This window comes from Terrapene carolina, unplaced genomic scaffold (assembly GCF_002925995.2).
Source record: "Terrapene carolina triunguis isolate 2854851 unplaced genomic scaffold, T_m_triunguis-2.0 Scaffold41576, whole genome shotgun sequence".
In the NCBI taxonomy this organism is placed as follows: Eukaryota; Metazoa; Chordata; order Testudines; family Emydidae; genus Terrapene; species Terrapene triunguis.
In genome coordinates, this window is record NW_020705927.1 from 4,297 (window position 1) to 17,405 (window position 13,109).

At 45.1% G+C, this 13,109-nt stretch overlaps 2 protein-coding genes across 2 annotated transcripts in view; one reads left to right on the forward strand and one right to left on the reverse strand.

The window, feature by feature from the left end:
- The first annotated feature begins 324 nt into the window (after positions 1–324).
- On the forward strand, positions 325–1,260 carry LOC112120803 (olfactory receptor 1019-like). Its single transcript, XM_024219963.2, has one exon. It carries the CDS (start codon positions 325–327, stop codon positions 1,258–1,260), a length of 936 nt encoding a protein of 311 aa, XP_024075731.1.
- A 5,786-nt stretch (positions 1,261–7,046) lies between these two features.
- LOC112120801 (interferon-induced very large GTPase 1-like) overlaps positions 7,047–13,109 on the reverse strand; it is a gene marked incomplete at its 5' end in the record, with an annotated part of 37,334 nt that continues 31,271 nt past the window's right edge. Inside the window, one exon of the mRNA XM_026646749.1 lies at positions 7,047–11,782. Coding sequence (XP_026502534.1) covers positions 7,047–11,782 — 4,736 coding nt within the window. The remainder of the gene's footprint in view (positions 11,783–13,109) is intronic.

The following is a 13,109-nucleotide window of genomic DNA, read 5'->3' on the forward strand; positions in this document are numbered from 1 at the left end:
CGGATTTACATATGGGCCCTGAGATGACTCAGGAATCCAAGCCTGGAACCACAAATCTGCCCACAGTAGGTACAGACATTTCGTGGCCGGCCAGCTGCCTGCTGGGAGAAAGTTCTTTCTTTTTCCTACCGCCTGAGCTAAGAGACCCATGGCTGTTAGTTCAAAACCCATAATGGAGTCTTAAACCTCTGTTAGATCTCACCAGAGAACCACATGGTATATGATCAGAATGACCCCAAGGAATTGATACTCAGCCTTTATTTGTCTCTTCTTTCCATGTAATGCTCGCTTTCTCCCTTGTGGGGAACAGCACATCTGGGATAAATGTTGAAGGGGAATCACACCACTGTGACGGAGTTCATCTTGTTGGGATTCACGGACAACCAGCACCTGAGAGTCATGCTGTTTGTGGTGTTTCTGTTGATCTACCTGCTCATCCTGGTGGGGAATCTCGGGATGGTCACTTTAATCAGGATTGAGTCCCGGCTTCACACCCCCATGTACTTTTTCCTCAGTAACCTGGCCCTCTTAGATGTCGGATACTCCACCGTCATCGCTCCCCAGACACTGATGGCCTTTGCAGTGGAGAGCAAAGCAATTACATTCACTGGGTGCGCTCTGCAGTTTTACTTCTTCTGCATTGCTGTGTCCTGTGAGTGCTGCCTGTTGGGTGTCATGGCATATGATCGTTTCACAGCCATCTGCAGCCCATTGCTGTACACCGTCATCATGTCCAAGCGGTTCTGCATGCTGCTGGTGCTGGGGTCGTACCTAGCCAGCTGTGTAAATGCAACAGTTCAGATTATATTTATATTCCGTTTGTCCTTCTGTGGATCAAACGTCATCAACCATTTCTTCTGTGATGTGCCCCCCCTCCTGAAACTGGCCTGCTCTGACACCCACATCACAGACATTGTTCACTTCACCTTTTCTATTGTAATTATAACATCTACTCTCCTGACCATTGTCATCTCCTATGTGTACATTGTGGTTGCTATTCTAAGGATCAACTCCACGGAGGGCAGGCGCAAAGCCTTCTCCACCTGCACCTCCCACCTGACGACCGTCACGGTCTTCTACGGAACGGTCATTTTTATGTATTTGCGGCCCAGTTCAAAGTACTCCATGGACCAGGACAAAATCATCTCTGTGTTTTATACCCTGTTGATCCCCATGCTGAACCCCCTGATCTACAGCATGAGGAACAAGGAGGTGAAAAAGGCTTTTAGGAGGATGATAGGAAGGTTTTTTTCTCAGTGAATGTAAAGGTGGAGACTTTATTTTGAATAAATAAATGGGAGTAAGATGGAGGAGTCACTTCTCTGTGTCATTATCTTGATTTCTGTGAATCACCAAATTTGTTTGTCTTGCATCAAAAGACACTAAAGGCCAGATTTTCCAAACAGTTCTGCATCCACCCACCAGCTACTAGTTCAGCGCTTCAGCAAATGGTCCAATTTTCCAAAGTGCTCAACTGCCAGTCAGGGACTTAAATTCAGAGTCCAGAATCATTGATCTCAATGGTAACTGCTCGATGCTGAGCACTGGGGCAGATCTGGCTCCTTCATGAGGGTCCTAACTGGTGTAATAGGAAGAGAGCCTGAAACAAGGGGCCCAGTACGAGGCCCGCAGCCTTAGCAAGAGTTGTGGCTAGAAGCAAGCACTGCTCACAGGTGCAGCATAACTCCACCAGCCTCTCGGTCAGACTGTGCGCGTGTGGAAAAGTACAGCCACTGGCAGGAAAGGAGCTGAGGCTGCAAAGCAAACACCGCTAGGATGGAATCATAGGCTCCTGTACTTAGCACTAGGAGCACCTGGGACATCAAGCGCTAGAACATCCTGACACCAGAGAGGGAACCAGAACTTTCTGACCTCCTAGGTGTCGTGACATGATGAATAGAGATGTTTTGGTTATACCACCCCATACAAGGAGATGGGTAGGCTTAGGTGACATCAGAGGGTGGTACATGACCTCATCAGAGGGCAACGCATCAGGGGGCAGTACAAGCCCTATTGGTAGTAGGGTATAAATAATTATTACAATAAAGCAACTTGTTCGGCCCAGGGGATGCTGGTAGGTCCGTCCAGTGATTAAGCCAGCCGTTCCATTGTATCGGAGTGCTCAAATTTGAAGGGTCTTGTAAGATATAGGACGCTTCTCATTGTGCTTCACTGGGCTTGGGTGCCTTCGTTGCTCAGCTAATCTGTGGTTGTCGATTTCTTTGATCGTGGGGTGTTGTCTCGGTTACCTGCAGAAGCTGAGACGTACACACACAGGGGTACGCAACACCGCGACTCTCCTACAGTAGCCAGATTTCATGGGGGAAACCAGATTTCATGGTCTATGGTAAAATGCCATGAATTTGGTAGGGCTCTACTCATACAGGTGGAGGTCCCTGTTCATTAAAGCACTTAAGTGAGTGTTCACATTCATCCCAATCCAGTTAAGTCTTTAAGCATGTGCTTAACTTTAAGTAAGCGCTTTATTCCCACGGACTATCTGATCTCTGGAACTATTTGAAACTATCCTGCAAAGTGCCTTATGATAAGAAAATGAACCCACTGGTAACACTGACCTATCCCTTAGCTGCTGCCCATTTTGATAGCGAGAGTTCCCACCTATTTGGTTTGCATATTTTGTCCTCGTAAGGATCCCAGAGGACTTTGCAGCTATTATGGACACATATTCTTTTCCCTACGACTATATCCCACCTGTTTCTACGAGGAGGACAGAAAGGCCGTTTTTTGCTAATATAGTGTTGTCAACTCCAAACATGCACAAATCATGAACCAGGCCCCCAGAATCATTAGATTGATTGGGGGAGGGGGAGAAAAACCTTGAGATTTTATATGAAGAGTAAATGTTTTGGTTTTTTATTTGCCTTTTGGGTGGTTGTTTTTTTTTCAACATTTAGACTACACTCCGGTTTCTTCGGAACCATGAGGGCTAGAAACATTGTTTTTTAAATGAAAGTTGAGAGTCTAATATCTTCAAATGCCTCCAGGAGTTGAGGCTTTAAGACAGCCTCCAAATATTGTGTAAACATAAGCACAAGGGATGGCCACACTGCTAAAGATATTGTCCAGCCAAATTTAGGAGGCAGGAGAAAGAAAAACAGCTGAGTATAAATTAGGGAGCTAGATGAATTTTTTTTATGTAGAACTTTATTGAAAACATACTGGGGCTAGTGCCCCTACCTCTGGAAGGAAAGTCTTTTAGGACTTCTACGGGTCAAAAATATTGAAGTCTCCTTTAAATGCCAGCCCCCCCAAATAGGACAGGGCCCTGTTGCCCATACTAGGACGGTGATTCAGCCTCCTGATTTTCCAGTACTGTTTCCTTCAAGCGAGCATCCTCTACAACCCTGCCAGGGTTATACCTAGAATAAAGGATGTGCCCGGATGAACACCCCATACACACCTCGGGCATTTCAACACCCCCTAGTACACTGATAGGCTCCTGATTCTATTGAACCTTCTATCTAGTCATCCACAGCCCTTCCTGTATCATTGATAGCCAGATGACATAAATATCTCATGGCAGTGTGGTGGCTTATGCTAAAAGGTTTGTAGGGGTTTGTTCTCAACTGGGCTCTTTCTGAGTCAAATCAGCAAAAATAGAATGGAGTGAAGGGTTTTCTCTTTTGCACTGCTGGATAAGGCCCCCTTTCTTCTCCTGAAGACTGAGCTAGCAAATGCAGGGCTTGGGGCATTGAGCGGTGGGGCTGTGGGGCTGAGCGGGGAACAGCACAGACAGAAGGACACAGAGAAGGAGCAAAGGAGCCCCAGATACAGCCAGAGAAGCAGTAGTAGTGTGACCCTGAGGAAAAAAACTAAGGCTGTAAGATTTTGGGTGAGCAAGTGTAACATTAATGTGAATTTTTTATGTCTGCTGTGCTGGGTGCTTGTATTAGTGACAACAACAATCCATCCTGCAGTTCAAACAAAAGCTGGTGGGGTTGGTGCTGGATTTTAGATCCTATGGGTGTTTTAGATCCTGGGGGAGTTCATTCCTCAGCACTGGATGGCTCCGGGAAAGCTCTGCCTCTGGCTCAGACGAGCCTGCCCCACCACCTCCTTCATTTGTCTCACTTCTTCAACAGTCACCCTGCGCAGCCAAGGACATTCTGCCATTCAGTCACCCCAGCTCAGGCCTGTGGATAACGCTGATGTTGCTAACTTCATATTCTGGGTTTAGTGTATGTGTCCTAAAGGGTCGCACACTAGGTTGCTGCTGTCGGGTGAACTTATTGCACACACCAGAGGATTCCCACATCCCTCCATTCCAACCCCCAACCTTCCTGTGCGCCACCGTCCCATGCCCCTCAATTGCAGGGGCTCTGTGTGCCCCCCAAACTCCCTCATCCTCCCATACTAGGGACCCCGTTTTCCCCTCCAATGCCAGCAGCATTGTGTGCCTCCCACTGCCCCCATACCAGGGGCTTTGTGTCCCCTATTCCTCACTCTCCCAATGCCTGGGTCCCCAATTCTCCCCCCATGGCAGGGGCTCTCAATGTGCTCCCATTCCCCTATTTCCCTCCCATACTAGGGTTCCCTAGTCTCCCCCCCACACACAAGGAGTTGTGTGTGCCCCTCATTAATCCCTCCCTCTATACCAGGGTCTCCCTTCTCTCTCAGGCCAGGAGCTCTGCCTCCCTCCCATTCCTACCTTCCCCCCCATGATGGGGGTTCTGTGTGTCCCCTTGCCCCACACCAGGTTCCCCCAATTTCATGCTGTCTGGAGTGGCTCACAACTGTGAGTGCCAATCTCAGGTCAGACTGTCAGAAAACAGGGCAGCCACCCCAAGCTGGTGGTGTGGTCTGTAATTAGATTTCACCAACCAGTAACAAATGTGAACTCCTGGATCACTGTTCCAGTCTTACCAGGGAGTCACAGACAGTCCACTTAAGCTCTCCAGCCCATCTTACCATGCAAATAAACTGGACTTAGTGATAATAGTCACATAAACCAAAAATCACATCATATCAGGTTGCTCCCAGTCCCAAGACACCAGTCACTTCCCCCTCATCGATTGGTACTCTGGATCTTACACCAAGGACAACAATGGTAGCCAATTGTATAGTTAACTCACTATAGGTTTATTAGCGGAGAAAAGACATGAGTGTTATTGAGGTTAAAGCAGGTAAAATACATTAACAGGTGAGTCAAAGTTTGTAAACCCAAAAGAATAGCAGAGACGTAGTAATCTGCCAGTTCAGGGCTACCCAGAATAACACTGGGGATCTCCGTCTTCTTGTTTAGTTATTGCACGGTGGTAGAATCGAAACAGTCCAGAGATAAAGGATCTTCCTTTGAATCAGTACTTATAGCTTCTTCTCCACACAACAGTCAGAGACATGTTCTTACTCACACAATGGCCAATTGCTTTGAATTTAGCACTCTTCATTTGCATTCAATGAGTTATTTAATTACAAGCTTAGACATAATATAACTGCCTGCCTTTCCATTATAATAAGAATAGATAAATGAAAACAATGCAAGTAACATTCCATTAGTTTGATGAAGTTCTAACATCTGAATATACTCTTAGATTAACACACACTTTGATCTAGATCTGTTTAATTACCAGGCATGCATAATGTAAATGTAATGTAATAGTAAACAACAAGATATAGTTGGCCAAAAACAATACAATTAACATCTCCTGTGATCTCTATTAACACACAAGTGAATTGGCTGAATATCTACTAATACATTTAACTCCTTCGATAGTCACACACAAGTGAATGGGCCTATGGCGCTGGTCTGAGCTGGTTTGCCAATGTCCCATCTGCCACCAGGAGTTATGTGAGCCCTTCACACCAGGGTCCCGCACTCTGCCCCCTTGCCCTGGGCTGTGTGCATGCCCCTGTTCCCCCATCTATACATCCCCATTCCCTCTTTCATCCCTCCTCCATATTGTTTTTTTTCTGGGACATCAGTCATTCAGGTGGCCCACGTCTTAAACTCCACTGGAAGGATGGGCAGAGCTGAGCTGGCGGTGTTGTTATGCTGAAGGCAGTAATTCAGCCATAAGCTGGTTCTTTGATCTATAGGCAACTGCAGAGGTGCTTGAAGATGTGGCTCTGCTAAATGGATGCCAGGAGCTTCATGTGTCCCCCATTTTGCCCGTTGTGGTTTACTGATTTCCTCTAAAATCAAAAGGGTTCTGGCCATTTCACTGCCTGGAATTTTGGAATTGATCAGATGAGGCACTGAAAAATTATCCCATTACGGACAGAGAGACAGACAGAGAAATGGCACCAAGCGGAGTGTAAGGGCGTTGCATGGCTGGCCCCAAAGTGACATTTCTAGGCTTTTTTTATCCCTTGGATGGGGCAGCATCCACCACTTCCCTTCCTCGCCCATCCCCCCATCCCCACAGCACCCCTATGCAGAGGGTGGCCGGCAATCACAGAGGGAGTAGCTAATAGCACCAGGGCTTCTCAGCCTTACTGCCCTGGGTGAGAGGGGTGTGCGGGGCAGAGCGCAGGGCAGATGGAAAGACTATTCTCAGGGATGGGATGCGTTTATGGGGATTCCTTTGAATCATCAGGGTCTGTTGGGTTTGCTGCGTGCATCCCTCCCTTCCCCATTATGTTATGCTGCAAACCTCCCTTGTTGTTGTTTCTGAAGTGCTTTTTCCCTTCCATGTGTTTTCCCATGGAAGGTGAGCATCAGGGCCAGGCTGTTTGGTGTCAGATTAGCCGCAAAAGTGCAGGTTATTTGTCCTAACCACTGCACCAGCAAAATGCAGTGGTGAGGACAAATTTGGGATTTTGGTCATTTGCTCCTTAAGACAAAGATGCAGAAACTCCACAGATGGGTCTTTCCCTCATCTTTAATTTTCCATAAATTCTATGTGATGTGAAATGTGAAAAAGCATTGCTTCTTTATCTGTTTGGAAGCTGCAACCTGTGTCTTATATTAAAAGAGAAACAACATTTCATATTTAGAAGATATGGGATTTTTTTCACATGCCACATTTAAAGAAAATTAACTTCTGTAACTTTCTGCTCACCACAGAATTTCTCAGCCTGTTTTTTTACTTAAATGTAAAGGCTTCCTTTAGGCTCTCCAGTGCCTGCTCTTTAGTTATTTTATACCAGTCACCAGGGAGATTGGCAGGGAGAGCATCAAATGCCTCAGCAAACTGGTGATTGAATTCCTTGAAAACAAACTTCCAGTAATCGGAAGCCGTGATGCTGGAATCTGGCTGGATGAGCCAGTCTGGAAAAAATTTGTGATAATCTTTATACGGATGAAACTCCCCTTTTGTCTCTGTACATCTGAATGTGTTATTGGAAGCCACAGAAGAGGAGCATATATCATAGGCAAGTATCCTTGTTTTATTCCACCGGCTGTCCCCTAATCCTCTAGGCCGATGCACTGCTGCATAATGCTTCTCATGAACTTCGGCTCCTGCATCACAGGGGACTTTACAGAACGGACACTGCTTCCCACAGCCAAACACTCGCTTGAAGATCTCATCCTGGGGCTTCACTGCAAGTTTTGAGAGTTTTGACTGAATTTCCAGATTTTCAAAAGTGGATAAAACTTGTTTTTCCAGATCAGGAATAAACTGTTCTATAAAAGCTGAAAATTGGTCTGCACGTGCTGTGTTTTTAAACAGTATCACTTCTAAGCTATCCCTGGGAATGACTAGATCCTGCTGCAGCTTTTCACAAAAGTTGTCTAAAAAGGCAGAGACTGTCTTAGTCTTCACACCTTTGGAGTTTTTCAGAACAACACTGAGTTTATTAATTATTGGGGAGAAAATCCTTTTCTCCAAATCTCCCAGACTTGCCGTCTCTTTGTAGAGTGTTAACAAGTGTCTCCGTATCCGGGTTTTGATAAAATATACATAACTCCTTGTGTATTGCACATAATTGTTAAAGTCATTTTCTTCCAACAGCTGCTTCAGAACAAAGAATTGGAAAAAGCTCCGGGTGCTGTACTCAACAGACCGTTCACTGCTAAGAACGTCGTCCACTATTTCTGTCCCAAGTCTCTTGTTCACATAGTCCACCAGGGCAGGTCTCAGACACTGATCACAGAAATTCCAGGCCCTGTCTTGACACTCATCCTTCTCTAAGTACAGAGCTATGAATGTGGAGCGATACTGAGGTTTCAGTTTCCCCAGACGCTGCAGAGGATCATTTTCTGTAATGAATTCTTCATGCATCTTCTGAAATGCACGAGCTGCATCCCCCAAAATGTGAAGCTTCAGGTCAACTTCAAAGCAAGCGGTGAGGTGAAGGTTTTGAACATTTGCCTGCTGAAGCTGCTCGTCAATCATCCGCAACAACTCTCTGCAATAAATTTCATCGTAATCTGCTTTGCCATTTACCTTTTCTTCAGTGTAACTATTGCACTTGTCTATTAAGGATTTAGCCAGAGCCTCTGTTTTATGCCAGCGTTCATGTCTAAAGTATTCTTTCATACTTAACATTCTGTAAACTTTGAAAAAGTCTGAGTATTCCTTTTTCATTTTGAAATTTTGTGTTTTATAAGCAGACAAGCTTTTGGCATCCTTTAACATCTGCCATACTGCACTCCCCTTATTCTCTAGGTCTCTTCTCAGATGGAGTTCCATATCTTCAAATATGTTGTGTTTCTGTAAAGTAATGAGTGATAATTCCAACAATGTTTCTGTCCACATCTTGTCAAATTCCTCCTCCAGTTTATCATTATTCAGTTTGCATTTGCTTTTCCTGCAATGGTTCAGAAGCCTGTCAACGTTCTCTTCAATTTTTCTCTTGTACTCTGACAGGATAGCGTCTGTTTTACGTTGGCCTTTTCTAATTTCAAACACTTCTTTCAACTTGCTGAATGAATAACTCTCCAGTTCATTCCTCAGACCATTTGCACTTCTCCTAAAATGTTCCCTGTACTGTTCTATCAGGTGTAGATTTGCTGCTCCACTTTCAAAATATTGTTTTAAATGATCCAAAATCTTCTCTGCTTCTTGCCTCAGTTTTTCCTGTGCCTCAGTCTTTAGTTTGGTTAAAACATTGGTGTCTAGTTTATCTGGTGGCTGATGTTGGATGAAAGTTTCCTTTTCAGATACCCAGAGGTGCATCATCTTGCAGAAACCCCATTCCCACTCTGCATATTTCACAGAGAGCTGGTCATAGGCTTCAGCAACGAGGCTGTTTCTAAAGCTGAAAATGAAGTTTTCATGTTTTACAGCATTCCACAGGCTCCTCACCCATTCAAGAAATTGGGGAATATCCTTGGGGGATCTGTTTTGTGAACAGCCTTTCAGAAATTCAAACAAATATTTCTTTAATTCATAAACCTTTTCACTGTATCCCATATTCACTGGAGACATGGGAGGGACTCCATGCCACAGAGCAGGAATGTACCAATTGTGTTTTTCCAGATCATAATCCATAATATCAGAAAATTTCATCTTCCTGCCTTTCTTTTCCATGTTTGCTGCAGCTTTGGTCATTTCATCCATCTGCTCCAGGAGGTGTTTCCTGTCCCTCATGTTTTGTTCGTGCGCAGACACATCACTGACATTCTGATGCACAAACTGGCAGTTGGGTTTGTGCCTGATTTCTTCCATTCTGAGAAAGGCATGAACCACAATTTGCAGAACATCCTTCATTTCGGTGGCGTTCTCCATGGCCATGTTAACGATGGTTATGTCACTCAGTCCAATCACCAGTGTGGCCAGCTCATTGTCATGTTGATAACTGTCCTCCAGCTTGGCCAGTTCAGGGGCTTTAAAGCCTTCTGTGTCTATCACCAGGATGAAATCACAGCCCAGCTCCTGCTGAAAGTTCTCTACCACTTTAATGAGGGACATGAAGGCTCCTCGCGTACATCGGCCACTGCTCACTGCAAACTGCAGGCCAAACATGGTGTTGAGGAGGGTGGATTTCCCAGTGCTCTGCCCTCCCAGCACCGTCAGAACCAACATTCTGGACTTTCCCCCCAGCTTGGCATGGAGCTGACTCAGAACATCTGTTACCCACTGCAGTGGGATGTTGGATACATCTCCATCGATCAGCTCCATGGGAAACCCTTCCAGCATCAGGTCAGCTGCTATGCCTGAGAGATGAAGAAATTGTCTTTGGCTTTCTGCTATTTTACCTTCCTTCACCATTGCGTGTTCAGCCTCATATAACTGCCCCAACTCACGCATAAAATGCTCCACCCCTAAGGAACTGGCAGAGATTAGTTTATCTACTTCTGCAAACATTTTGGGGTCGTCTTTTGAGTTTTTGCATTTCTCTTTATATTGATCCTGTAGTTTAGAAAGATTCTCCCGAGCAATGTGATCCAGGTCAAACTTCATCCATTTCAGGAAGTAATGTTTCTCCTCGGGAGGCAGTAGTCCTAGTCCAGTAATAAATGTAGTCAAACCATCAGTAAGGTCATGTGTATTCTGCTGAACACGTAAATCCATTAATTTCTCTTTCAGCTGAGATTTATATTTCTCAAGAGGGATGTCCCCTCGCTTTCTCATTTGGCACAGCTCCTTTTCCACTTCAGCCAAGTTTTTCCAGGTCTCCCCTTGGAGTCTCAGCTTTTCCCTCTTGTACTTTGCCACATCTTTTATGTGTACAGTGATTTCCTTGGCATATTCACTGGCTCTCTGACATTTCTTATTATCCTCATCTACCTGGATGCCTAATTGACGCGCTGTCTCAGCCATGGCTTCTATACTCACTCTCTTGGGAGAAGACGTCATTACAGCTGCTATTGCAGACTGCAGAACTTTTACATAAGCCGCCTGATTTGTGGCACGTCCTTTCTGCAGCACATGTGAGTTGTTCAGTTTCAGCCCTGGGGCCAACTTGTTCAGGAATGCCAGTGTTTCCTTGGATGTCGCAGCCTGATTATTAAAGATGAAGTAGTATTTAGTGGACGATTCCTGCAAAGATGATAACAGTGCATATTCTCTCTCACTGATGCTCTCTGTTAATATGAACACTGCTGAGGAGATCTCTGTTAAAAAACTGAACTGCAGCCAGTGGGTCTCAATGTCTCCGTGCAAGTTTGTAACCGCAAGGGGCTCTGGGAAAAGATCTGAATTCTCCCTCCCCCCAGGGAAATACCAGGAAATCTCAACCAGCCCATCTGCGATTTCCCGAGGGACGTTCCCAGACTCCATGTCCTGATGGATAAAGAAATCGTGGTGCTGCTGGGAGGGGCTGAGAACCTCATTGAGGAATTTGGACTTGGAGAAGCTGCAGCTGCCCAGCCGCACAAAGGAAATGGTTGGCATTTTGGTGAGCACCAGGCTCTCCTCTCTGAACCCTCTGCTGTCTGCCAGGGAGTGCGGCCTCCACTTCCTCACAATGTCCCTCATGGCCCACAGCATTAGAGTGCACCTGGGGGTGTCGAGGGCAGGTAGCAGCAGAGGGAGGGCAAACTGGCACATGGACATTTTGGACAGGATCTCCTGCTGTAGGAAACTGTCCGAGCAAAGCAGAACAGCACAGAGAACATCAAGGGGGTTCAGAGAATCACTGGTGTCTGTGTCACTGAGAAAAAAAAAATCTTCATGAATACCCAGCTCCTCTTTGTCCATAATGAGTGTTTGACCATCAGGTGCCCTGTGCTCAAGGCTTGTGTTTCTGGCCGTCCCATTCAGAGCCATGAGCTTCCTCAGGAAATGCCACGGTAAATCGTCTGTTGTCTGGGGACTCCAGTTGTTTACACTTTCTAGTGTGATTTCCAGGACATCTCTCAGCTTTAGTTTCCTGCTTCTATATTTCTGCATTTTTAGCTTTGACTCGATGTACGGACGGGCTTTTGGTCTCTCTGCAGAAAGGAGATACAAGGGGGAAAATTAATTAATTTTCAAACTGGACACCATCAAATTAGGCTTGAATAAAGACTGGGAGTGGATGGGTCATTACACAAACTAAAAACTATTTCCCCATGCTAATTTTCCCCCTACTGTTACTCACACTTTCGTGTCAACTGTTTGAAATGGGCCATCCTGATTATCACTACAAAAGTTTTTTCTCTTCTGCTGATAATAGCCCACCTTAATTGATTTGTCTCGTTAGAGTTGGTATGGCAACCCCCATCTTTTCATGTTCTCTGTATATATATATCTTCCTACTGTATTTTCCACTCCATGCATCTGGTGAAGTGGGTTTAGCCCATGAAAGCTTATGCCCAAATACATTTGTTAGTCTCTAAGGTGCCACAAGTACTCCTCGTTCTTATTGCAAATTTGACATGAGTAGTTTCAGCCATTCATAAAATGGCCAGAGGAGAAGAAGGAGATGGTGCTGCTGTTCCCTCCCCCCAGTCCTCTCATAACATGTAGCCCAGTGGATGTGGGAAAGCCAAGTTTGAAATCCTGCTGTGGAGCAGGCCCCAAATTAACTTTTATGAGTCACCAAATTTTTTTAAAAAAATTAGATTTAGTTTAATGCTAACCAAATTTTATTTAAAAAAAAATTTTTGGAACTGCCACCAAACCAAAAAAAAAAAAAATCAATAATTCATCCAACTGTGCTCATATGCAGTCCTTCAGGCAATGAGGAAATTCTTCCTTCTCCCCACCTCCCCTGTTTACTGCTCTGTCTGATGCTTTCCTTGCCCCCACTTTTCTTCTCTGTACATCACATTAGGGCAGAAAGTGAGGATGAATATATACTCAGCAGTCATGCTTCCTGGCCCAGAGTAGCAGTACATTCTACCCAGGAGACAGGACCACTAATGTCACAAAGGTTGAATGATGGCTAGAAATTGTAGCAACCAGCATAGAACTTAGAGGGAGGAGCACAAGTTGCAGGAGGGAAGAGTATGGAGGAGGCACCAGCAGGTCAGTCTGTGTGCACATGGCTAGAATGCTAAGCTCCAATTGCTGCAGCTCTGTAAATAGTCGCTTTAACATAGAACCAGTTTACTTTAATAAGATTGGATCCTTGCAGAAAAAAAAATCTATGGATGATACTGAAGCAAATTGAGAATGAACAGAGAAAGGCCTGCAATTTAAATAACACCAATATCCTGAAAAGTAAAGGTGTAGAGGCATTAGACGACAAAGCCTGTGAATATGCTGTTCAAACATTATGCCAAGATGAGTAGGCTCATATATGATGATGAGGATAGAACCATGGCAAAAACATGC